This window comes from Colius striatus, chromosome 1 (genome assembly GCF_028858725.1).
Source record: "Colius striatus isolate bColStr4 chromosome 1, bColStr4.1.hap1, whole genome shotgun sequence".
Taxonomy (NCBI): Eukaryota; Metazoa; Chordata; class Aves; order Coliiformes; family Coliidae; genus Colius; species Colius striatus.
The window spans coordinates 112,732,825-112,759,183 of record NC_084759.1 but is presented as its reverse complement, the minus strand read 5'-3'; the positions used below and the strand labels follow the sequence as shown (position 1 = coordinate 112,759,183).

Genomic DNA, 26,359 nt, shown 5'->3' with positions numbered 1-26,359 from the left:
TAAGATGAGAGTACAGAATAGGGCAGAAATATGTTTTTATGTCTTGTTCTTCTATTAGTATAATAAGATCTTGACTTTCCTGCCATTGCTAGTCTGCCTGGAGTAATTTCCATTTGCCTCTGTCCGTCCTGGTCTTCACCTACTACTTCAAAACTATCCTTTCCTTGCTCAGCTTTGGTTTCCTCTCTCTCTTCCTTTCATAATTTTCTTCTTTTTTTCTCTTTTTTTTTAAAGTCTGTGTTTCCTAGTCTCTTGAAGGAGCAGTAAAATTTGTTTAAATATAGAACTTTTCCAATTCAGTAAACATGAGTTACAGAGTGAGCTAACACAAAATATTGCTCAAATCCCCTAAATGTCCCCTTTGTTTTCATGAAATAAGGGCAAGAAGATATCCCTGGAACTTCCCTGCTTTTGCTGCATTAATGGTACAGGGTACTGCTGGAAAGATTTATTTTGAGCTGTGTGGTCTGCAGTTCTGTGGAATTCCCTCTGAAATCCCCACAACTATAGTGAAGGCAGTGGAGCACAGAAACTTGCTAACACATTTTTCTCATAAAAAGAAAAACGAGTGTGAAGGGTGTTGACATATTAGCCTCAAACAACGAGTAGTAGGTTAGTTTCTGGAGACTTGACTTGCTTTAGAGGAAACTCATTCTCTGCTCAGAACAAAAAGAGGCAGGCTGGCAGAGGGAAATTTAAGTGACTCAAGACTTCCTCATTGGTCTTAAAAGATAGAAGAAAATGTTGGGGGGGGGGAGGAAGAAAAAGCAGTGGTGGAGCTTGTGCTTTGATTTGTTAGTTGACAGAGAAAGGACTCCACTAAATTGAGCATATTGTTGGAGATGTCTCCAAGGTCAGCTGTATCCAACTGGAAGAACCACTGCCCTGACCCCAGCCTCCAGCAACAAGTTATCTCTGAGCTGATGGGGGCAGCGGTGAGCATTCATTTTTCTCAAGTCCAAAGGCACTGCTTTGTGCACCGAGGTACTGAGAGTAGAGTAACCGGCACAGCTAATGCACAGGTGGACCTGGGATGACTCAGGGAAGGCACAAACACCATCTCCTGCAGGACAGTTTAATCCCAGTGCTCCAAATATTTCCACACATCTGTGCCTTAAGAGAGGGTTTCCCCTTTTATATGGGCATCTTTGTCAATTAATGGCAGGGGCTGGAAGTTCTGCCAGGTCTGATACGTTTCTTTAAGCAGTGATGTTTTAAAACAGGAGACCTTCTAGAGCCTCGTGAGAGAAACAGTTGGTATGAATGATGTATGAACAGATGGGAGGGAGAGGGAGGAGGGAGGGGTGTGTGTGTGTGAAAGCGGATGAAGAAACGGCAGAAATCGAACATCCCGTGTTGCTTGCAAAGGGTGCTCGCGGTGGGGTTTTGGGACGAGAGAGAGGTAGGCGGTGGGTGTCGCTGCGGGACGCCGGGAGCGGGACCCCGCCAGGAGGACGGGAAGTTGGAGTCAGCGCTGGAAGCGGGGCTGAGCGACAGAGGCCGACATTCCCCCCGGCGCCGAGCTCTGCTCGGCTCGTCCCCGGGCCGGGAGGGGGTGGCGAGTGGCCGCTGCGCCGTGAATCACCGCTGGCCCCCAGCGCGGAAGCAGCAGCTCACGGCTCTTGCCTGGTGGTGTGGTGGGTTCCTGGGCTGTCCGCTGCCCTTTCTAACCAGGGGGACACCCCCTACACCCCCCCACGAGGGGCCGAACTCACGCAGCGGTTGCTTTGTGAAGCTGGTGTGACGCCTGAAGCCGGCAAGGACAAGTAGCGCCGAGTAGTGACTGGAACACGAGTATAAGAAGTTTGTAAAAGTTGGCGGTTTCACAGAAGGTCGTGGAGGATTCGTGAATCCAGCGTTGGGAGCCCTCTGAGGTGCGGTTTGGGTAGGTATGGCACCATAAAGTGGAGGATTTGCCTTTATCTTACGTGCTTTTCGTTTGGTGGTTTGAGTTTGTTTGTTTTGTTTTTTTCTTTATTTTTCCCTCTAATACTCTAGACAAGGATTGTCAACTTAAGGGGCTTTTTTGGGCGGGACTCGTGTAGCTACACAGTAGCCTGGTTCCTGGAAGTGTATATGAAGTGTATATGAAGTGTAGCTAAAAAGCAATGTGAGCAATGGTGCGTTAGGGGACGTTAGTGGCACAACTGGTTTATAAACACTTCTATGCCTTGAATTCTCTATCACTTGCTGTGATGGCTCTTGAATTTTATGGAATACCTATCTGAGTTTCTCAGAGCTGTGGGCTCTATCTAGTATCTAGCTACACTGTATAATCTGACAATTTCATTTTTCATTGGATTCGTTGATGATAGATTCTTGTTTTGTGATTTTACACATAAAAACTTGGTTTGTATCCATACTTCATAACTCTGGAGTTGAATCAGGAGCTGTTTTAGCTCACTGTGTTTAAATTTAAACGCAGGCTACTGGATATGAGTTTGTTGTGAATGTGTTTCTTAAGGAGATTTTTTTCCCCCTCCCTCTAATTCATTTATTTATTCATTAGCACTCTCTTTTTAAGCAGTATTATAACATAGAAGATCCTTTACAGTTTATTCTCTTTTTTTTTTTCATGTTCTGAAAATCTTTTAAAAGTTGGCTTTGCAAACATAGTTGAGAGGACATACTCCTAAGACATAATAGCTAGTTTTTCAATTGTTGTCAGAACCCTTCAGCTGTAGATGATGTGTGTCTTACAGAGATATTTAATAAGAAATAATGTTTCCATTTAAATACACCACCAGCTTCAGTTCCAGGCAGGTCTACAATTCCTTCCTAGTGCCAGAGAGAGTCCTGGACAGCTAGTGTGTCACACTTCTGGTAGATTAATGCCTTTCTAACTTCCATTGTGCAAATTTTTTTCCCACCTTTACCAGAGCACTTTCTGTGTTGTGTAATGAAATCTGTCAAAATGCACTACCTGCCCCCAGAACTATTTTTCTCAGATGACAAAGCTACCATTAAAGTTTGCACCCCACACTCATATACCTTTCCTTGTCTGTCTTCAGGCAAAGCAGATTCTTCCCTTCAAAAAAATGACTTTCCGAGCTCTGGTTTTGTGTCTGACTTGTGCTGAGCTTGCAAAGGCAAATGGTAAGTTCAGTTTCCTGAAATCTAACTGAAAAATGATTGGGGAGTGGGTTTCTGATTTCCAAGACTTCAGCAGTCAGAGTAAGAGGCAAAACAAAGTGAAATACAGATTGACAGTGCCGCTTGACATATGTTAGGTAGCTGAGGCATAGACATAGAGCAGACAGGTGTGACATAAGGCTTCCTGGAGCAGCATTTGGAGATGGGAGGGACGTGCAGCATCCTATATGTACAATGACACTGGACACCGTTGTCACCTGAGTTCAAACTTCACATAGTGGATCCTCCCCTCTGGAACAAATATCTTTTTTAATTGGTTTGTGTTTTGGGGTTTTTTTTCCCCCTCCCTCTCAAATGCATTGCAAACTGAAGCTACATAGTCCAGAGATTCTCTTTTTGCCATTTTGCTGTTCAGCTCTTTGAGAATGGCTTTGTGTGCACTTTCTTTGTGCATTCAATCTTCCTTTAGCTTTTAGGGGGAAAGAACTGAGTCTTTGCTGGGAACAGGAAGCCATGTGCTCATTTAATAAAACTGAAGCGGGAAGTCTGCAGGGATAGGTTAGAGAAATAGAAATATGTTGCTTTCTTTCAAACAGTTTAGAAGAAAGATAGAGCCTCAGCCAATATAAATCAACATAACTTCATTGATTCCTAGGAGGATGCAGGAGGGGGACTTTTTGGTAGGAGAAAAACATAGAAATAATATCTGATTGAAGGAATTATTGTGTCTGTGGGTAATCCAGGCTTTCAAATCAGCATTATGTTTTTCAATGTGTGTGATATCTGCCCACTTCACTGTTTCATGTCATTGCAGTGGTTCCACAGATTGAACGCAGAAATGTGAAGGTGGGTGACAATGTGACTCTCAGCTGTGCCCTGAGAGAACCCATGGATGTTCTGCAAGTGACGTGGCAGAAGGACTCTGGAAAATCACGCAGTAATATAGCTACATACAGTGCCATAACAGGATTAAAGATTCATGAGCCCTATCAAGACCGAATGAATTTCACAAGTATGGTACTCAATGAGACAAGCATCACTTTTTGGGACACTAGAATGGATGATTCAGGGTGTTACACATGTCTCTTCAATGCTTTTCCTCATGGCTCGTTGTCGGGACGCACCTGCCTGAGTGTCTTTGGTGAGGTTCTCTTCAGGAATATGTATTTAGTGGAGAAAAGGAAAAGTGTTTTCTCACCCACAGCTTTTCCTTGAGTGGGCTCAGGAACTGCAGTGATAGGAGCATCTTGCAGTGGAACAGGGTGTAGAAACATGGCATTACTGCTGTGAGCAACACCCTGTGGAGTTGTATTGAAGCTTGTTGTGGTGGACTTGGCTCTGGACTGTCCTTGTTTGTAATTCTATGAGTAGCAGCTAAAAAGCACAGAATGGGGTCTTTCTTTGTAAGCCCCTAATCAGTCCCAACTGGAACTTGAGCAAACTAACATTGCCTGTTGCAGTTTCCAGTATAATCCCAGTACTGTGAGCTGCTCTGCCAAACCCTAGCACTGATAGGGAATTAGCAGATAGGAGAACAGCATGGACCAATTAATAGTTTTACTTTAACAGATTAGTTCAAATTGTGGGATTTCAGGTTGAGTGAAGCCTTTGGGATATATAACTTCAGTATAAGGGAATGAGTATTGAATCATGGGGGGACCTAACCCACTGAACTCTTCTTGCAGTCCTGTGCCATGGGCCTCAGTGCAAATCCAGTAGGCTTTTCTCTGATTGATAACAGTTAAATTGCTTTCAGTGCTTATGACCAAATATTCATTGTGGATTGTCTCATTTGTGTGTTGGAAGGTCTCAATGCATCTGTCCATTACAACATTTCCGGAGGTCATTTGGTAGCCATCTGTAATGCTGTTGGCCTTCCAGAGCCCACCATCACCTGGAACAACTTATTCAATTCTACTCCTACACAGGAGACAGTCAGGCACACCAATGGGATGGTGTCCATCACCAGTAAACTGGAGATCTACAACTCTCAGAGCATCGGTGCACAGAACTTGGCCTGCAGAGTAAGCAACAGGAATGAAAAAATGGAATTGCCTGTGAGAATGGAAAGAGGTAGGTGAATGATACAGTATGCTACTTGGTAGCATACTGTTGGCCTCTTTGGATAGGAATCTGCTGATAAATGTGTGTGTGCTAAGAAAGAAGAAGGAAAATCTTACTTTACTATCTTTGTGACAATAAAATATTGTGGTCCTCTCTAAGATGGGAAGAAGCCAGACTAGTGAGCTAGAGAATTTGAGGTTTTAGAGGCACCATGTGTTTTACAGCAAGTCAAACAAGTTTTCACACAAGCCTTCATAGTTTCTTTGACATTCCAAGGACAGATACAAATATTTGTCTCCTAATAGTTATTAAGATGAAGTAAAAACTCTGTTGATCACTTAATGAACACTGAAGTGGAAGTTTTGAAATTATAACAAACTGCCTCTGAACAGCAATTAACCAAACTTTTCAGTTAAACTTACATGTTTTGATACAGTTAACCTGTATATTACGTTTTAGTTTCTCTGAAATCTTTGCTAAGAAACTTGTTGCAGTACTGGTCTGAGAGGAGGAGTATTTTCAGGCAGACAGGAAGATGATCATAGGAAGATACTTATATTGGTTTTACAAGGAAATCTTGAATACATCACTGTAACACCTAAATGCCTTGTAGTGCAAATATATTTCTTGTTCCAACATTCCATTCTGCTGCAAAGACTTTCACCTCAGTTCTGTACATGAAAATAGTAACATTAAAAGCTGAAGTACCAGTCTCAGTTTGCACAAGAACATTGACTTAGGTGATTTAAAATTCAATGGTCTCCAAATCCAGAGATTTAAAAGGAAGAGTGCTTGGAAGTTAGGAAATCATTTTGGGATTGGTAGGTTAATTCCCAAGTTGCACACTCCATATATATGTTACAGGAATAGCAGTAAATAAGTAATAAATAGTAGTAAATAAATAATAGTAAAGAGTAAGATCTGACTTTTAATATCCTCTCTCTAAAAGTTCAGAGCAAATGAGTTCTTAATTCTGAGTGACACTTAATTGAAAAAGCAGAATAAATCTCTTTGTCCTGTCTCAAATGCAGTATTTTTTTGTTTCAGAAATGTTTGTCTCAGAAAGTGGGAAACTAAGGCTGTTGTTATTCCTTGCTACTAGAATGAAAACTCAGGAAATAGCTTGTTGTTTTAACAATCTTACATTGTAGAGAAAGAGACATTCAAATTAATAGTTCAAACCCGCTTTGTTAAAAGACGGTTTTGGCTTGATTCACATAAATTTTAATTCCGGAAGTTTTCCAGTCTACATCAGTGAGCACTGAAATGAGATCTCTGCAACCTGATCAGGGGGGTTGGACTAGATGATCTCTAAAGGTCCCTTCCAACCTCTACCATTCTATGATTCTATGTTGTATAGTCATTTTGATTAATAGCAGAGTGGCTAATGTCTAATCAAGGAGGGACATTTATGCTCAGATGTTGGGTGGAGCAGGCATCAAAACATAGCCTATCTTCTTTGTGAAAGCTAATTCAGCCTTTGTGATAGTGATAAGTGTTTAACAGTAAAAGGAATAACTTTTGCTTTACAAAGAAAAAACTCCAATTTTGATTGAGCAAAAAAACTCTTCAGAAAGTGTCAAAAATCATATGAAGTTCTGCTTATGTACACGTGCAACTACTATGTCAGGTATGGGAATGACAGATTTCTTTGCCATGGATGAACATGAGCGCATAGTTTCTTTACAAAGCAATTTCCATGGGCAGATAGGCTTGCCTTTTCCCTGGTTTCATCTGGGATAGAGTTTTCTTCCTAGTAACTGATACAGTGCTGTGTTTTGGATTTAGTAAGAACAATTTGGTTACACACTGATGTTTTAATTGTCACTAGGTAGTACTTATACTAAGTGAAGGACTTCTCAGTTTCCTACACTCTGCCAGCATGGAGATGCACAAGAAGGTGGGAGAGAACATGGCCAGGATAGCTGACCCCAACTAGCCAAAGAGCTAATCCATACCATAGGAAGTCATGCTCAGTATATAAACTGCAGGGAGTTGGTGAGAAGGGGTGTATCACTTCTCAGGCATTGGTCAGTGGGTGCTGAGCAATTGCATTGGGCAGCATTGAGTGATTTTTTTTCTCTCTTTTTGTTATGTTATTTTTCATTACTAGTAGTAGTAGTATATTTTATTTTATTTCAATTACTAAAACATTTTACCTCAACCCATGGATTTAGCTTTACTTTTCATGATTTTTCTCCCCAGTCCACAGAGGGTGGATGGGGAGTGAGCAGTCAGATTCATGGTGCTTAGTTCCTGGTTGGAAACTGTGAGAATCTTTGAAGATATACATACCCACTCTCTGGTTTGAGCAAGCACTGCTTTCATATAGCTTACCTGGAAGTACCCACTGCCCTAGGTGCTTGTTCATACTATCCTATACATCCCACCACTCAAGTATCCAGCCTCACAGCAGATCTCTGGATGGTATTCTCAAATAGTTGTTTAAACCTAAACATGACCTGAACCACATACAGTAATGTGCTAACAATAGAACCGTGCTGTTTTCAACATCTCAAGGATATTCAGAATTTTCACAATTCTCAAACACTGTTTTAATTAACCTGGTGGAGTAGAGGAAGGTGAGAGAATAAAGATCTTGATGAGGAACCATTGTCATTAATTGGACATCCTCTTGGGTCTTTTTACTCTTTTTCCTATATAAATTGGCTTAGTTTGGTGTAATTTTTGTTACTTCCTTTTACAGAAGAGGGATCTTCATTGCTTTGGCTGACAATTGCTGTGGGAGTTTTAATTGTTGTCATAGTTCTGATTCTGATCACACTGTGCTGGAGGAAGAAAATATGCAGGAGAGGTTGAAATGGTGAGTCACTGATTCATGGAAACCAACAGTTTTGTAGAGCCCATAATAAAGTGTGTCATCTGTAGAGAAAAATACTTTGTTGAAATATCATTAGGGAATATCAGCCTGTCTTACAGGAGAAATAAACTTTATAATAATGTATTTATTACGGAGAGATTGCTTCAGTTTTGTGTAATTAAGAGCTGTTTTCCCACTGCTACTGTTGCGGGACAATACAATTTGTAGTCTTGGGGATGGGGGGGATCCAAGCAGAACAGGACGTGCTGCTCATGGTTTGCTTTCAGGCAGAAGTCTGAACAGAAGTAATCTACTGGTCCTTCAGATGTTCTCGGGGGGCCACAAAAGTGTCAAGTGCAAGTGTGTTAGAGAATTTGTGTCAGAAGAGGGATGTTGGAGAGAAATCTGGTCATGCGGAGTGACTTGCCCTCAAGGGAGGGGCTTTCTTCTGATCACAGCACCTTCTGTATTTAAGACAAACAATGTAATATGATGAAGTGCACTCAAACTTGTCATGAGCCTGCTTATGATGAGTTAAGGAGAAATTGCAGTCATGTCACATCCTTGCATGTGAGATGACGTGATCATGGATCAACTCAACCTTCTATTAATTACTAATAACAGAAAGGAACAAAATTAAGAGGAGAAGGGAGCCTTAGGCTTCAGAAATCACAGGAATTTAGTGGTCATTGGTAGTTTCATTCTTACTTAGCTAGATAAAAATGCTGTGTCTGACTTTAAATTCTACTATTATGTTTAGAAATGCCAGCACAGATTAACTCAGTTCCTGAATTTAGGAACTTTCCTGAATTTAGGTACTTTCTTCAGGACTATAATATGATAAAAGATAAAGAAGTGTTTCCAGGAGTATCAGATCTATCTGTTGTGAACTTAGTCCCTCTTAACAGTAGATGCTGTAGGTCTGATACAGTAAATCTGCCACTGCCAGAGACACAAAAGTCTTCACTGAGAGGAAAGATAAATAAATACTTCTTACACCCTAAATATGACTTCTTAATCGTAAAATGTCTGGGAGATTTCCATTGATCCTATAAACAATTAAAAAGAGAAAATTTCTGTTGAATTTTCAGACCAATCTGGAAGTTTAACTTTGTGGGCTTTTTAAAGGATCAGAGGAAAAAGGTGATGTGCTTAAAAGAAAGATGTATCTTTATTGTAGAAGAACCATCCCAAACACAGATAAGCTTGTACAAAGCAGACTTTGGAGAGAGCTTGAGGTAGACGTGACCTGGCAGAGGTTTAGGATTGCCTGCTGCAGCAGATCAGAGTGTCACCAAGCAAAGAATTATAAAAAGAACAGGTGCTGACTTGCAGAGGTTTTGAGCCCTTTTGTTGCATGCCAGTTGAGGAAAACCACATTGGGATGCTGTGACTCCATCGATGCCTGATGCAGGAGCAAGGTCAGTCAGTGAAACATTGTTTGACAAGACTACTTTGCTCATATATAGGCTAAGGATGTTGATGTATCTCTGAGCATGATTTTGGCCCTGGATATTAGCAGTTCCCAATGCAATGCCTGCATGTGATTCCAGCAATAGCTTATACCAGGACCATCTCCAGCAGGCATTATAGTTCACTTCACATGAGGTTTCCTGTGCCATATGCTACCTGCTAGGTATCAGGCTCAAGCCATTTCATGCATCTTTGGGCCATGTGGTGGGTCACACAATACATGATTTCTTACTGCAGAGACACTGATGCACAACAACAGAGCCTACATGTTATTTTGGAAACTTTTAAAGGAGTTCCTTCTCCCTGCTTTGTAAGGAAAGTGTAAGATGCAGAAAAGCATAATACGATTAAACTGAAATTGGTCTGTAAAACTGCAGTAGTGGTGCAGTTTGATCACTCTATCACCATCTGATTGACTTTTTTTTTAATAACTATTTTTATGGATGTTACTTTTTGCTAGTGCTGAAAGTTAGTTACAGTTTATTTTGTACATGGTTCCACTATCACTTTCCTGGCCAACTGTTTACAACGCCAAGAGTACCTGAGGAGCTACAGTAAATTTGAACCTGATATTTAGAATGCATTACAACTCCACAAATACTACATTGTAATGAGGAAACCCTCTACATCTACTTAGCTCTGTCTGAGCTCCCATCCCACATTGTGGAGTCATTCTGTTTTTCCCTGATCATCTGTGAAATCTATTTATGCTCTTTAATGCAGTGGTTACAGTCTGCTCACCCAAAAGAGAACAGCAAATTGTAGAAAGCTCTTTTCTGGTTTTATCCTCTATTATCCTCAGATTGTGTTGGAATCAGGAGCAGCAGCCTATGCACATATTTCTGGATGTGCTTTTTGTGTCGGCACAATAGAGAGCTAATAGTGCTGGCTGGAGGATACCAATGTCTGTCTGAGGCTGTTATCTGGGGCTTCAATACTTCTTTTCATTCTGCACTAGATAACAAGCAAAGCTTTTCCTGTCTTTTCCAGCCTTCCCAAAAATGTAAAATGACAGCTTTTTATCTGGGTGGCTGTGTCAAACTCTGTCAAAGTTTGTTCTCCTCTGCTGTTGATAATATGGTTAGTTTTTGCTTTGCTTTTATTTTTTCTTGTTTCCCTTCTTTCCATGGTAGATGCTTGGGAATCAGATGAAGAGCTGAGGCTCAAAGATGATATCCCATGCATCACGTACCAGTTGCAGAGCATAAATACATTTTGGTTCTCCCTGAACAAATCCCAAATGAAGCCTCTTCACGGTATTTGGCAAAAAGTCACCTGTCTGGCAAAAAGACTGAGCAGTCTTTGCAGCTGATGCAAAGCTTTGGAAAACTCATATTTTCATCCTTTGCCAGGCACCAGTTGTTTATTTCAAGGCTTGCTCATATTTCAGCCGTGCAAGTTAAAAAGCTTAATAGTCAGTTCTAGAGACCTAGAAGTTTGCAGGGGGATAAAATTCCATGCAAACAGTTTTTTGGTGGCTTATGGTGGTTTATGAGGAAGGATCATTTCACAAATGGATATAAAGGTCAGCATGTTTTGGTTTGATTTGGTTTTTTGGGTGTTTTTTAAGCATTAATATGTTAATCTCTATTGTGTGGCTTGTGCATCTTTTGCCATGTGGAAAATTTTAGAAATGGTCAAATAGTATAAAGTAGTGTTTAAGAAACTGTAACAATAGAGCAAAAAATTTACACGTAGATATCAGAAACTTACATTTTGGTGAGCAGAGATGTCCTGAAAGTTTGGAAAATACGGAAGTCTTGTGCAGGACGTTCCAGTTATTTGGGAAACTTTACAGGGACAAGTACTTGCACAGACTTTCCATTGCTTTGTTTATATTAAAGATAGGAATGATTTCTGGAAGAGCCATTATAGCAGTATCCTCTAGTAATTATTCAGTTTGAGGAAGGCTGTTTTTCTAAGCTTTGGATTAAAATTTATGGCAATTCTTATCTGCATGACCTGGCTTGTTTCTTCACTGGATTTGTTTTAACATACAACTCTTTGGATAGTCAGAATCAAGATAGTTCAGAACAACATAGTAGCGGCTCAGTTTTAGGAGACTTTTCATAATATTTTTTCATGAAGTGAGAGACAAATACTAGCCTTTCAGGTAATAAACTGCAGAACATAACTCCCTCTTTCATGAGGCACTCCGCTCACAGAGGAATGGGTCTCTGGGGAGGTTCATTTTAGAATCATTTTGGTTTCCTCTCAAGTGTGGCTTTATCATGAGTAAGAGATTATATTTGTCCTATTTTGAGTTCCCCAAAATAGCAAAAAAGTGCAGTGGCCTAAGTGAAAAATTGTTTTGCTTACAACAGCCTCATTCCTTTACTTTTCTTAACACTACACTAAAAATATCCAACCCAGAAAAAACACAGTGTAAAAACGTTGTTGCCAAACAGACCTTAACAGAGCTAATGAGTGGGGCGGGGGGAGGAGAGAACACAAAACAAACCAAAACCCCAACAAATATACAAAAATGTCAGTGGAAAGGTAATTCTGCTGTCAGGCTGCCCATCAGATTTCCCGCAGACATAAATATTTTGCAACCCAAGTGAGGATGTTTTCATGGAATTATAGAATGGTTTGGGTTCATCTGGGTCCAGCCTCCCTGCCGTGGGAGAGTTGGACACCTTCCACTAGATCAGATTGCTTAAAACCCCATCCAGCCTGGCCTTTAACATTTCCAGGAGCGGGGCAGCCACAACCTCTCTGGGCAACCTGTGCCAGTCCCTCACCACTCTCACAGTGAAGAATTGCATGCTTATATCTAATCTAAATCTACCCTCTGTTACTTTGAGGTTGTTATCCCTTGTCCTATCACTACATGTCCTTGTAAAATCCCTCTCCAGCTTTCCTTTAGTCCTCTTTAGGTACTGGAGCTTTCAGGTACTGGTTCTGGGTTTAATCACACACTGCTTCCAGACAACTCCTTTCTCTACTTAATTTCCTTACAGAAAATGCCTGATAATACCCTCCAGTTTGTATTGTAAAGTGAGAGCGTGGGCACTCATTCCAAGTGTTCCATGGTTTAGGACCGGGACAGCTGATGCTGTTTTGCTGGGAAAAGCATGCTCCTCATCCTGCTTTCCATTTTAGAGAGCGTCTCAGGGCTTGTCCTGCCCATCTAAAAAAAGAGTTACTGAAGTATAGGCTACTAAAAACAAAGCCTTTTCTTTGCAAACAGGGAGGCCTTTACTCTGCATGACTAACAGTTTCTGTCCTGTGTATCATATCTGTATTCATATTTCATTATGAAGTAACTTTCCAGTAATTCGTACTCATTTTCACTCTGACAACAGTGCTTTGTATATAACCAGAAAATAAAATGGCTGACAAATGAAAGGGAGGAAAAAATAGCCCTCCTGTATTATATGAATAGTTACCTCACTGTTTCAATTTCTCGTTTACTTCCGTAATAAGAATTATGTCTTCAATTCCAAAATGTTTTTCCTTTGCAAAATACTTCAGCTGTATGTAAGATTATTACATGGGTAGATGGAAATATTTTTCTTATTCTTACATGAAAAGTAAGGATGCCATTTTTTTTTCTAAAGCCACATGAATATAGGGTCATAAATTGGGTCTCAGAATGGCATCCTGAAATATCAAACTGTTTACATATGCAGTAAATAACCTTATTTGTGTATTACTAAGCAAGGAACTTTGTTTGGTTTTCACAGTTTATTAATCCATTTAAGGTTTTGTATATTCTTAATCTCACCTTCATGTTCTGAACTCTGCAGTGTATATGGTTTCCAGAATTGAAAAAAAATCTTTTGTTTAGTAGTAGGTACATAGCAAGAGGTTTTTGGTTTTTTTCCTTTTGTGAAATGTGTTCCCTTGATTCGTGTCAATGTGGATCAACGAATATGGATGATAATTTTTGGTAACTTTATTTGTTCTTGTGTAACTTGTTCTTGCTTTTCATAACGGCAGCTTGACAGGTGTCCTGGAAGACTAGCTTGAACCAGGTTTTGATAAGGAGGGTGTTTCTGCTTCTTGTAACAGCAGCTTGGCAGATGTTTTGGGGAGATTAGCTTGAACCAGTTTTGCAGAGATATACACATGGAGGTCGCCTGGGGGACACCGTGAGGAAGACTACTGACTTCCTCCAATGACCACCTAAAGAGGGTGAAAAAGACCCCCGAGATGGAACAAAGCATGCGCGAGAAGCAGAGGACCCTTTCCCAGAAATGATTAACATTTTTCAGCCCCTTCGAGGAAAAGTCATGAATACGTATAAGGCCTTCCCTACTTAATGCGAACTCGGGGTGTGACGGGTGTGCGTCCTGATAGAGCAGAGGCTCTCAGTGCACCCAGCGCTGTTTGCTTGCTCTTATTCATCCAATAAATTCCTAAACTAAACCGGAATCCTGCTCAGGGATACTTCATTTATCACACTTTCTAAATTAACAAAATTTTGTCTTCAAATAAATTCTTTTAAAAATCTGAAATATTGTTTGAACAGGTGTCAGTGGTCTTAGTTTATTGATAACAAAGGACAGCGTAAAATCTTTTATGATTCATTTGAGTTTACATTAATAGGAAATGGAGATTACCTTTTTTCTTTTTTTTTCCAGTAAATCATTCTTCTTATATGCAAAGAAATTAATATTAATTCTGAAAGTCTGTCATGCAGCCTCCCATGTCTCTTGTTTGGAAATGTCTTTTTTTTTCTTTTTGCTGTTTAAGTACACAGTAAGGCTTTACACTTGGCTGCCAATTTCTGCATTCAAAAAGGGGCATTACAATGGCCAGTTACTTTCCTTATTGACTTTGGGAGACGTAAGCAAGTGCATTTCAAGCCAGGCGTATGTTGAGTCAGGGGCGAGGTTGTGGGCTGTGCAGCTGTATTTCAAATGTCTGTGGTCAGATGAAGGACTGGCTGGAGGTGCTGTGCAGCGCGAGCAGTGCCACAACAGGTTTTCTGCTCCAGACTGCCTGAAGGCAGTAATGGTTTTAAGCCAGATTTCCACCATGTGTGTTAGAGCAGGATGTGCAGACTTCTACCTGCTGCATGTGTGTAGGTCTCCTTCGGGTTTCTGAGGAGAGCTGGCAGCTGTATAAAGTGATAGGAAAGCAAAGGGCAGATTAACCAGTGAGCATGAAGGCATGTCACCACCTGTCCCCAGGGACTGCTCCAAATGTCAATAGACTAGAAGCTAGGAGTCTTTTTTTAACTGTGTCTCTTTGTGGAGGAGAAGACAAAATCTATCATTTTCCTTTTATAGAGTACTGTAAGATGGACTAATTTTTAACTCTTGATTATTGAAATCAGCAGGCAAGAAGCTTTTATTTAATTCTTTCAGTGTAATTCTGTTTTTTCCATCTCTGTTTTCATTAGTTTACTTAAATATTTGTTGTGGTGGATTTGTGATAACTACAGGCTTTCCTTCAGTTATCTTAAACTGAAATTCACATGTAAGTTGCCATCTTACCTAATACAAACTACCTGGGGTTTAAAAGACCTCTTTTCAAGAGCATACTTTCCTCTACACTGGTAGCTCCCAAGATGAAACAGTTTATAAGCCAGCTGCTGGTCTTCTGCTGGCTTATAAGTGGCTTTGAATGGGGGTGTTGGCAAACTGGGCAGTTTACCCCTACCCAAGGAAAAAATGCTGTTTAATGAGATTTTCACAACTTTTGTTTTCAGGCTTTCTCACACTCTCAATGGGAACTCTGTTGCTTAAGGAGAAAAGAGAGGGTGGGGAACCCCAAAACTTCTTTTTTTCCCCCATCAGTTTTAAGGCTATTTCTCCTTGGAGCACAACAAAGTCATGGGAGGGTCTGAACACCACTCAGAGTATCTCTTTTGAGAAGAATGAGGGAACGTTGTCAAGGTGGGGTGACCTGGGTAGAGCGAGCGCTGAGCTTGACTATTCTGGGTTTAGGCATAGGTCCTTCTATGGAACGATGCTTTGCATGGGAGGTGTGCGTCTATGCTGTTGAAGATGAGCTTTTTACATGATTCTGTAATTTAAGGTAAAGTATGATGCGTAGTGAACAAATGAAGCAAGAGGCAACTCAGGCTGAAGCCTGTTTTGTTGAGTTTTAGGAAGACGGGCTACTCACCATACAGCAGGGAAGGTCTTACAGTTGTTCAGTAAAGAATGGTTTTGTGACTGCATTTCTCCCCCTCTGCCTCAACAGCAACTGTGCTGCTCAGCAAAACTTGAGACAGCGATACAATGGCCATGATTCATCTTTTTTTTTTTTCTATTTTTATTTGTTTTCTAGGATCCTAGGGGATTTCCATTCACCCACCAGATCATTACAGCCCAGCCCAGCAGCCTGAAGTCAACATTAGAAGCAGTGATTTGACTGTCTGGAAAGAAGCAGCAATAAAAGAAAATACAACACATACACTACACTACCCTGTCTAGATGCCCAGCTGTATGCTGAAAAGACTAGTGCAATGTTTGTTATCCAGTCTAGATGCTTAATCATAAACAGTAGTACCAGAGGGACCACTTAGTCCACTCCTGCTGCCAGGCAAAAACTACTTTGTTCATGCCACTTATGGTGCTGCTAGTGTGTAAAATATATTTGCCTTCTTCCAACTGACTTTTGAAAACAACCATGGATGAAGGCTCTATAAGCTCTCTGAGAATTCTCTTCCAGTGCCTAATTCCTCTTGCAGTAAAGAGGGGCTTAATTTTTACCAATATCTGTCTGCAATTCCACTTGCAGCAACTTGATGTTCATTCCCCTCTTCCTACCATTTACTTTTCCCTCTCTTATCCAGCTGATCCAGTTCCTTTTCCTCAGTGAATGCCTGAATATACCAGTGTATGCAATGACTCTCTCTGGAGAGACATGCTGGACTTAAAACCACAGGACTCAAATCACACCAAATCTGTTGAAATTACTGGGAAAGAGCGATAGGGCTCCAAGTAGGTCACAGATTAGAGAGAGTAGCAACCACAGTTGAAAAAGAAGAGGTGTAAGTAATTTATTTTATTTGGCTTTTCTTGGGATGTTTGGGGTTTTTTAATATTTTAAATATTTTTATAGATAAATGAGGAGGAGATGGAAGCAAAGCAGAAGTATTGACGTCTCCATCTTTCCTTTCTGTTCTGCTGCCATTCTCTCTCTGTTTTTTTTTTTATGAAACAACTCCTTTGATACTCCAGTCTACTCCTACCTTGGCTGTCAAAATACATGGACTGTTTGTCAATAGTTCTTGTGATCATCTTGTGCACTGTCCAGAATAGTCTCCCTTGTCTTCATCTTTTTTTGTTGTGTCTTTTTAAACACAGAGAAATCATTTTGCTGCCCAAAAGCAAAGATCCGTACTTGTATCTTCTTGTGGGGGATTTTACACCCTGAGCTAACTATCATGTGTCACTACTGTGAATGTAATGGTATCAGTGGGGAGTCATACAGAGGCTGAATTTACTGTTTTGCTATGGTTTTGGTAGCAGATAAAGACACAGCACAACTCTTACATGTTGAGGCCTAACTCTGCTCCTGCCCCAAGTAGGATTGGAGTTTCTCTCCCCACTACCATCCCCCATGCTTCTCACTACCTGCCCAAGCCTGCTGATCTTGGCTATTCCAGATTTGATGCTCCTGTTTTCTGCCATTTGTACTGGCTGTGTGTCAGCAGACTCATTGTGAGAGCGAAGCACTCCTGGGCATTGCCTTTGAGCTCATCTTGTTTGTGAGGGTCAATCAGAACCTTGGCATGCCCTCTGCCTCCTGACACCTCCATAGTGCTCAGAGACTGCTCCACAAGGTGAAGGTTACAAAAAACAAGCCTGTCTCTGGGCATACTGATTTTGTGGCCCATTTTACTGAGAGAACAGAAAGACAATGGTTCTGCAGAGGGCCCTCTGCTGATTTTTGTTCTGCTGAGAAATGCTAATGTTTAAGGTGTTTATCTTCCTTCTGTCTGAAGGAGTTTGTAGTGAGGTGGGGGTTAGTCTCTTCTCCCCAGTAATGAATGAGAGGACAAAAGGAAATGGGCTCAAGCTGCACCAGGGAAGGTTTAGACTGGAGATTAGGAAGAAGTTTTTCACTAAGAAGGTTTTCAGACACTGGCACAGGCTGCCCAGGGAGATGGTGGAGTCACCATCCCTGGAGATATTTAAAAGATGCGTAGATGAGGACACTGCAGAACACTTGCAGTGATGGACTTGGAAGTGTGAGGTTAGTGGTTGGACTTGATGATTTTAAAGGTCTTTTCCAACCAAAATGATTCTATAATTCTATCAGTCATTGTATTTCAATTTCTACCAATATCCTCTTGTCTTTTGGGTTTGGTTAGTGTTTCTTTATGCATTCTTAAATATTCCATCTTGCCAAGCACATAGCATTTTGGATAGTGTTTTTTATGTCATATGTTTACCAAGAGTGCAAGCTGTCAATCTAAAAAATCAACTGAGAAGATTTAGCAGATACAAGACTTAGGACCAAGTGTTCAGAGCTGATATTTTGTTGGTTCCAAATCAGCAGCCTCTCTAGAGTCTGGCAAATAAAGTTGCGTTTATTACTGAGGACATGAGGGGCAACATTTACTGTTACTGTCAGTGCAATATGAATTATTTATTTATATATTTCACTTTTATAATTAAAAAAAAGAATCCAATCCAGCCAAAACAGCAATTGGTCTTTTCTTCTTCTTCTTCTTCTTCTTCTTCTTCTTCTTCTTCTTCTTCTTCTTCTTCTTCTTCTCCTTCTTCTCCTTCTTCTCCTTCTTCTCCTTCTTCTCCTCCTTCTCCTCCTTTTCCTCCTTCTCCTCCTTCTCCTCCTTCTCCTCCTTCTCCTCCTTCTCCTCCTTCTCCTCCTTCTCCTCCTTCTCCTCCTTCTCCTCCTTCTCTTTCTCCTCCTTCTTCTTCTTTCTGATCGTTTGGATACCAGAAATGCTTCTTTGCAAGTGAGGGTTTCTGTGGTTTCATGCTTTGCTTCTTTTCTGTACAGAAAGTGGGACTTCAGGGAGTTTTTAAGGTGTTTTGGTTTTGGGGTGGATTTTTTTTTTTCAAGACTTTTGAGAGAAACAGCTTTTGAGATTAATATACAGAATTATTTTTGACCACAGTTGCTGAGGTTTACTTCATATTTGAAACTAACTTCAGTTGATCAAAAAATTGTGGTTTGTATTTTTAGAGCTATTATATTTGTGTGTCATGTTTCTCACTTGTTTTTGATCTGGGGTTACATGCTCTGCTGATGTATTTGCCCTGTTTTCTGAATTTGCCTTTGCTGGAAAGAAGCCTAATAAAGCAACTTTGAACATAAGACTACATGATTACTTTCATTTGTGGCACACTGCTTATGAGCTTGTATAAATTGATGAGAGAAGCATCACATATGAGCTCTTAAGTGCATTAATAATTCTTTGGAAAGGCAATAGTGACCTAGTGTTTTCTTTAAGAGAAAGACCTTTTGAGGAAAATTATGAAACCACAATTGTTTTTCTTTGTCATGGCATCAACTTGCACTTTTCTTCTTCAAAGATATGATGGTGAGAAACTTAGATCTGGTTAAAAAGACATGACAATGCTGTGTAGCAGCTGACTCGGGTTTATGTCCAAGGTCTTGCAGTAGAAGGCAGCAATCTATTGCCTGTCTGAGCATTGCCAGTTGGTAGAACAGAATAGGAATGGAATGGAATGGAATGGAATGGAATGGAATGGAATGGAATGGAATGGAATGGAATGGAATGGAATGGGCAACTTCTAGAGGTTTTGAGATTATAACATGAACTCCTCTCCTGGTCTTTAAATGATGGTTTCTGGAGAACTTCCTACTAGATACTGGTCAGAAAAGTCTTGCTGCTGACATACGTCACTCTGAGTGATAAGAATTAGTAGTTTCTCCTGGGAATTTGGCACTCTTGAGATCAGCCAAGTCACCTCTCCATGCACAAAATAGAAGGTAGCAGAGGCAGCAGCACCACTGCCCTGAGCACTGTGTGAGGCAAGCTGTGGTTTTCCAGGCAGAAGGGTAGTTTTTATCATGCAGAAGGGCTGCTTGCCATTGCCAAGGAGTTCCTGGCAGAGCTGGGTTGAGCATTGCTTGTCTCACCAGTCACAGAGTGAGTTGCGCTGGCAGAGCAGGGCAGGAACCAAACAGTGATGGCTGGGGAAACAGGCTGGGGCTGAGTTATGGTAACAGGGTTGAATGACCTTAGAGAAAATAGACTAGCCATCCTGAATTTCACAAAATTAAACAAATGCAGAGTAGCAGGCTTCCTCAGGGAAACCTCAAGGTTGCTATAAAACCAGTGAAAGGTTGTGCTTTTTTTGGCTGACAGTCTTCTCATTGCAACCTGTTAAGATGTTGTCTTTTGTTTTTGAGTAACAATCAATTGTTTAGTTCCTACAGCCGTGTCCTCTCTTTGTGATTTTTTGTCCCTGGCATGCTCAAGGGTTCCATTATTCTTATTCTTGAATTGTGCTGACGTATGGTGCAGGAAGGCAAAGTGTCTGCGAGATGACAACGTCTATGTGTGGCTGTGGGCCTTCAAAATCCCAGCAGGTAGGGCCAGGTTCTTAGAAAAGAGGGGGTTTGCAAAAAAAGAATAAGTTCTAATGATTTTTCTGATCTTTTTTTTCTTTTTATCTCAGATGTTTTCTCATTGCCTTGCCGTAGCGACCACACAGCCTGAGGTTGGGGCAGCTACTCCAGCTGCCTCTGAAGAAATGGCAAATGCATTTTTTCCTCTGTTCTTTCTTCATTCCTTTCGGATCCACGAATTTTGCCTCTGCACAGTATATTTCCAGTTTCCAGGTCTTAGAAATATTGGATGCTTCTGGTTGACTCTTTCCCTGTCCTGTTGTCCCATGTGCCTGCACTTCTGTGTTGCCTGGCTGCTGTCCTGCTGACTAAAGTGCAATTTGCTTTGCAAGCATAGTAGTGGCTGTTCTCAAAGTCTGCTGCATAACAAGATGTCAAGGAAGTACAGGATAATTTTAGAAGCTAAGAAGATGAGGGAAAGACCTTGTCTGGATTTTTGTTTTCAGGCCCTTAAAATGGGCCTAAATTAGCAGCAGAATTGGTACATAAAAAGCTTTCAAATTTAAGTTAAAAGCACTTAAATGTGTGTTTTCCAAGACCACGTGCAACAAGCGATATTCACTTTATGTATACAGATATCACCTGCTGCCTTCTCTCTGGGACCTCATGCCATTTTTCATTCATAAAATGTTTCTATTTCCATGGCCCTCTCATGCAGGTCTGTTTCTGTACAGTCAGCCACCTAATGGCCCACTGATCATTTTGTGTGCCAAAAGAAAGTTGCTTCATGGTGTTTCCAATGTCTCTGAAAGCTCAGCACTAGTGCTGGGGTGGCAAAAGTGCCTTCAGACATTCAGTAGCTTCCGTGTGTCATTTAAAAAATGTGTCAGGATGGAGTCTAAGGCGGGCTGTCTGCCTGGCCTGAGTAGGAAAATGTATGGGAAATGAGTTTCTTAGTCAACCGCTCCCCCAACTGCTGAACCCCTTGTGCTGAAGCAAGAGAGGCTATCTGCAGCTTCCGTGTGCCAAGAGAATTGAGATCCCCCTTCGAGACCAAGGGTCCTTCTGCCATGGGATACATAGGGATTGCTCAAAGGAGATGAAAATGACAGGAGCTTGGTGCTTTGAGTCATTCTGTCTGCAAGAGGGAAGTGTGGCTGCCTGGATGGACAGAACTGGGCAGTACAGAAGAGGATTACAGCCCTGCCCTTGCTAATCTGGATTTCCTTAAGGAAATGGAAGAGATGAATTACTAGGCTGCAATTAGTAAGGAAATTCACTTCTGGAAAACAATGTAGCTGAGCATAGCAGGCTGACAAAGGGAAATGGAGTGTCTTCCGCTACTTACTTGAAACAGGGTTTGAGCAGATCACTCAGTGGTAGATGAATTATGTCTCAGACAGATTGCCTGTTCTAGCAATAATTAACAAATTCTTAGTTAAGTATTTTGGTGAGGAAACGTGCTATGAGAGAATAATTTATATTTGTTTTCATCCACTCTTAAAATGTTTCTGATTTCAACTTTTCTTCCCAATTATGTCCTTCCCTGTTCAGATTTCCCTGACTTCTTGTTCCTCTCAGTCCTGGACAAGTCCCTTCTGGTTGCTCTTTTGTTCTTTGCAAAGAATTTTGCCTGAAGAGTGTTGTTTTGTTGCTTCTCTGTACACACTCTCTATCTGACTGCTCCTTTTCCCTCTCTGATACCCAAGAGTTCACAGCGGTCACTCCATCGTGTGAAAGTTACCATCTCCCAGGGTCACAGTAACCACACAGTGGAAGTAGCTAAGAGGTACAGGCAAAGAGAATGTGCAGCTGTGAGTCTAATTGAGTAACATGATTGGCATTTCACCACGGAGAAAAAGGGAAGCCTACTTTCACCACTGTTGCAATACTGTAAAGTTTGGTTTATATTAAGCAACTGGGGATTTCAGCTAACTGATTTTAGGTAGAGGTGAAAAATACTGGTGGTTTTCTGCCTCCTTTACCATCACACAATCTGGGATAAGAAATCAAAAGGTAACTATGGAATCTCTTGGTGAGGCTTGTTTTCTTGCTGGACCAGCCAGCACTCTGTGTTGATGAGAACAGCACTAGGAAAATACATGAGGCTTTGATGAAAACGTTGGACAGCATGGAAGGCGTAGTGGTTTGTTTCCCTGCCCAGCCCTGAGCATCCCAGCAGGAACCTGCATGAGAGTGGTTGCGCTGGGAGAGATGAGAGAGCTCGTGTGTCCTGCTCTGCCTCCAAATCACACACCTGGAGTCAAGCAGCTGCTTATGCATGCCAAGCTATGCTTCTCTCTTGACCTGTCTGCCATGAGTGTAAATCTGCATATGTGTTGGGCAGCCACCCAAAGGACTGCCTAGCAGCCACAGTGCTGCTGTAGCAGGTGCTTTGCTCTTCCACCAGGGTGCCCTTGTGTACCTAATTCTTCTTTAAATCACTATGTTTCTCTACAGATAAGGAGACATGGGAAGAGAGATATGGAACTTTCTCCAGTCTTTGTGGAAGAATGGGGTTGGAATTTGGAATCAAACAAGGGTAAATTCATTTGCCTTTGCTCTGGAGTGTGGGTAGGATCTCAGGCAAACTATTAAAGAATGTTCTTGCTCTGACATGTGTAGTGTTCATTGGGATCTGAGATCGATATTTTCTTTTTAGGGAGTTTGTTGCCATGTTATCATTGATAGGGTATGAGTGCTCTTGACTGGGATTCTTGTGTAATGAACAGCTTATTTTCCCCCTGCCACCATCACTGTCCCTCTTAGTGAAGCACACTCACAGCTGAGAATCCTACCTTCTAAATTGATTTTGGCACCAGGGGGCCTAAATCTTATTACAATTTGCAATAGTAACCATGACCTCTGAGATATTTTTCCCATCTGCTTCACTGGAAAGAGAAGTTGTTACTCTGTGTTGACCAGCCAGGCTTTTGTTTGTCTGCCTGGTAGAACTGCAACATTTGAAAAGGGGCAGACCTGCTACTTGAGAAACTGGAAAACTGGGATGAGAGAAATTTGGATTCTTCAGCAGTTATGTTTTCACTGTGTCATGGTTTGGCCCAGCTAGCACAGCAGCACCACAACAGTCTCCCGCTCGGTGCCCCCATTCACTCCCAACCCTCGTTAGGATGGCAGAGGCCCCAGCAAAATGGGAGTAAAAAGATAAGCAAGGTTGTTGTGGATTAAGACAAGGGCAGGGAGGGCTTGCTGCCGATTACAACAGACTCCAGTACTTGACTTGGAGAGGAAAGTAGGAAAGTTTATTTTACAAGAAACAGAACAGAATAAAAGCAAAAAAGGGAGTAGGATGATGAGAAATGACAACCAGCACTTTAAGATCTCCCTCCCCCATCCCTCCTTTCTTCCCAGGCCCAGCTCACTGCTCCCCATATCTCTACCTCCTTTCCTCTCAACAGCTCAGGGGGGCAGGGAGTGGGGCATGTGGTCAGTCTCTCACAGATGGGCTCTGCCACTTCTGTCTTCTCAGATGAGGACGACTCCTGGCATTCTTCCCCTGCTTCAACACGGAGTTCCTCCCCTGGGACACAGTCCTTAATGAACTTCTCTGGTGTTGTTCCCAACAGCTGTGGCTTCTGCCAATACAGGGTCCCTCACATGGGATGCAGCCCTTGGTGAATATCTCTGGCGTGGATTCTTCACTACAATTGCAGTTTCTGCAGTTACAGGGTCCCTCTCTCGGGACAAGGCCTCTTCTGGGCATAAGTTTAATGAGCTGTTTTGTCATGGGTTCCTTCCCACAGTTACAACTGTGAATATTGGGTCCCTTCCTCACGACATGGCCTGCTCCAGCCATAGTGATAAAGGGTCCATTCTTCAGGACATAGCCTCTTTCGACCATAGTTTTAATGAAGAAAATCACTGCCCCTGGCTCAGGGTCTATAGTGAAGTTACAGGGTCCCTCCCATGGGACACGGCCTCCTCCAGCCATGGTCACTGTCCCTGGCTCGGGGCCTTTAATGAAGTGAATCTCTGCCCCTGGTCCAGGGCCAGCTTTAGCAACATGAGTCTCTGCCCCTGGTACAGGCTCATTATCAAAATGAGTCTCTACCGCTGATGTGGGGTCTTCAAAGAAATGAAAATAAATCTCAGCTTCACCAATTCTCTCCATAGAATGCAGGGGAGTCTCTGCTCCAGCACACCTTCTCCTTTATCTCATCACTGACCTTGGAGTCCACATGGTTGCTTCTCTCACTGTTCCTACTCCTTGCACCACCACCAGCCAGAAGAAGAAGAAGGGTTAGAAGAAAGGGAAGAAACAGGAAGAAGTAGGAGGAAGCCTCTTCTTCTGGCTTCTTCTTAAAAAGTGATCGTGGAGGTGTCTAATTGGCTCAGCCCCAGCAGTGTGTCTGGTTTAGAGCTGGGGAGAGTTGTGAGCAACTTCTTACAGGAGCCATCTTTACAGCCCCTTCCCCCGTACCAAAAGAGGCTGTCATGTCAAATCATGACACACTGAAAGAGCAGAAATCCCAGTCTCAGAGACTAGTGACACAAGTTCATGAGATGTGGGTGGTTGGCGGTCTACCAAGAGTGAGAAAAGCTGAGGGAGAGTCCTTTCTGTCTGGTCCTGTCCCCTCTGAATTAGTAAGGAAACAAAGGCAGTGTGAAGTCCTGTGACTGACCCGCAGCATCAGGCTGCAGGAGTTGCTCAGTATGGCCTTGTTTAACACCTGAGGCTGAGGTTTTTATTGTGGTTTCAGAGTTGTGTTTCCTGTTAAGTGCATTTTGGGTCTCTGAAGAGTTTATTTTTTGAGTGCTCCACTAGACTTAGCTCAGGTTCACATGAGAACTGGGCTCTGAGTCTTCAGATTCATTTCTTTTTGTGCTGTTCAGGCCAGATTTGGCTGAGAAACTTTGTTTGTCTGATGTTGGATTTGGAAAAGATAAAACTCTGCTGTGGGATAAATGGGGCGCCTAACAGTTGATACAAAGAACTTGTTATGCCTTTATTTTTTGGCATATAAGCAGCACTCTCATCTATGGAAAAAATCTCTCCATTCCCACAGGAACCATATCTGCTGTCCACCCCAGATATTTTCCCTCACCCTTCTGACACAGCTTTGCATGTTTATCTAGCCAACATAAAGAAACTAGGGGTAAAATTGGCTCTAGAAAGCAGTGTAGGCACCCCAGCATGGAGGAAAAACTGTTACACTAAAAGCAGGGAAGACAGAGCCATTGCAAAAGGTGGGACATGGACACCTCAAATGACATAAGCAACTAAGTAAACAGACTTGAATAGATTTCTGATTTCCCAGAAGCATTCCTCAGGACATCGTGTTTAGTGAGGTGAGATGTTTCTTCAAGCTTCTCTACGTTAGGTGAAAGGTCAGCATTTAATATAAGCGGAGAAGTAGTCCCAAAAACTGCATATTTGTTTCTGCTGGTCTTTGTGACCATTTTATAAGTCTGAAAATTTGAGGGGATAAGTAGAAAGCAAGAAGCATGAACTTATTTGATATCAACCTAATTTGTATTATGCGGCTAATATGGCAAATTATTCAACACAAGCTGTAAATCCTCTGCTCAGTGATTTTACACCACTCTTGGGGTAGCAGAGGTAGACTTAATTTAATATCCTTGCTTTGTTTGCTTGTACTGTGTGCAGAACAGCTGTTTTGATGGTGTGTTGTGTAATCCATTCTGTTACATCGTGGGTTTGGACAGGTGCAGCTTTCATATAGTTACGTGTGGATGGATGGTAAGCTGACACTAGAGTAAGCTCCTAGCAGGATCTGGGAACCCATGGAGAGAGTAGTCCACACCAGAGCAGGTTTGCTGTCAGGACTTGTGACTCCATGGGTGACTCATGCAGGAGCACTTCATTCCTGAAGGTCTGTTTAACTTGTGGATAAGACCCATATTGGGGCAGTTCGTGAAGAACTGTATCCCATGGGAAGGACTCACTTTGGAGAAGTTTATGGAGGACTGTTTCCCATGGGAGAGACCCCACACTGTAGCAGTGGGAAGTGTGAGGAGGCCTCCCCTTAGAGGAAGTAGCAGCAAAGCCCGTCTGTAATGAACTGACTGTAACCCTCATTCCCCATCCCCCTGCACCAATGTGGGGAAGGAGGGAGAAGCCCAAGAAGAAGGAGGGAGTGACGGGAGATGTTTTAAGGTTCAGTTTGTATTTCTTATTTTCCTACTCTGTTTTGATTGACTGTTAATAAATCAAACCATTTCTCCTCAAGTTGAGTCTGTTTTGCCCATGACGGTAATTGCTGAGTATCTCCCTGTCCTTATCTCAAGCCGTGAGCCCTTTGTTATATTTCTCTCTGTCTCTCCTGTCCGGTTTAGGAGGGGAAGTGATGGAATGACTTGGTGAGTAGCTGGCAACCAGCCAGGGTTAAACCACCACAGGCATTTAGGAAAAGTGGGGCTGTTGATACAACCCTGTGCCAAAGTAGTTCAAATATT

General features: G+C 41.9%; 1 protein-coding gene across 3 annotated transcripts; it reads left to right on the top strand.

Moving 5' to 3' along the window:
• The first annotated feature begins 1,534 nt into the window (after nt 1-1,534).
• On the top strand, nt 1,535-26,132 carry CD200 (CD200 molecule). Of its 3 annotated transcripts, XR_009819345.1 has the most exons (7): nt 1,539-1,885; nt 3,012-3,096; nt 3,908-4,234; nt 4,900-5,166; nt 7,865-7,981; nt 15,698-22,463; nt 23,412-26,132. XR_009819345.1 is itself a non-coding variant. In XM_062003421.1 (6 exons), the coding sequence occupies exons 2-5, from the start codon at nt 3,039-3,041 to the stop codon at nt 7,975-7,977; spliced, it is 765 nt and encodes a 254-aa protein (XP_061859405.1). In that variant the 5' UTR covers nt 1,535-1,889; nt 3,012-3,038; the 3' UTR covers nt 7,978-7,981; nt 15,698-16,078. The 3 variants fall into 3 exon arrangements, 2 of the variants coding, with proteins under 2 accessions (XP_061859405.1, XP_061859396.1); XM_062003421.1 differs by lacking the exon at nt 23,412-26,132 and having other exon boundaries at nt 1,535-1,889; nt 15,698-16,078; XM_062003412.1 differs by lacking the exon at nt 23,412-26,132 and having other exon boundaries at nt 1,536-1,874; nt 15,698-16,078.
• Nucleotides 26,133-26,359: the final 227 nt, after the last annotated feature.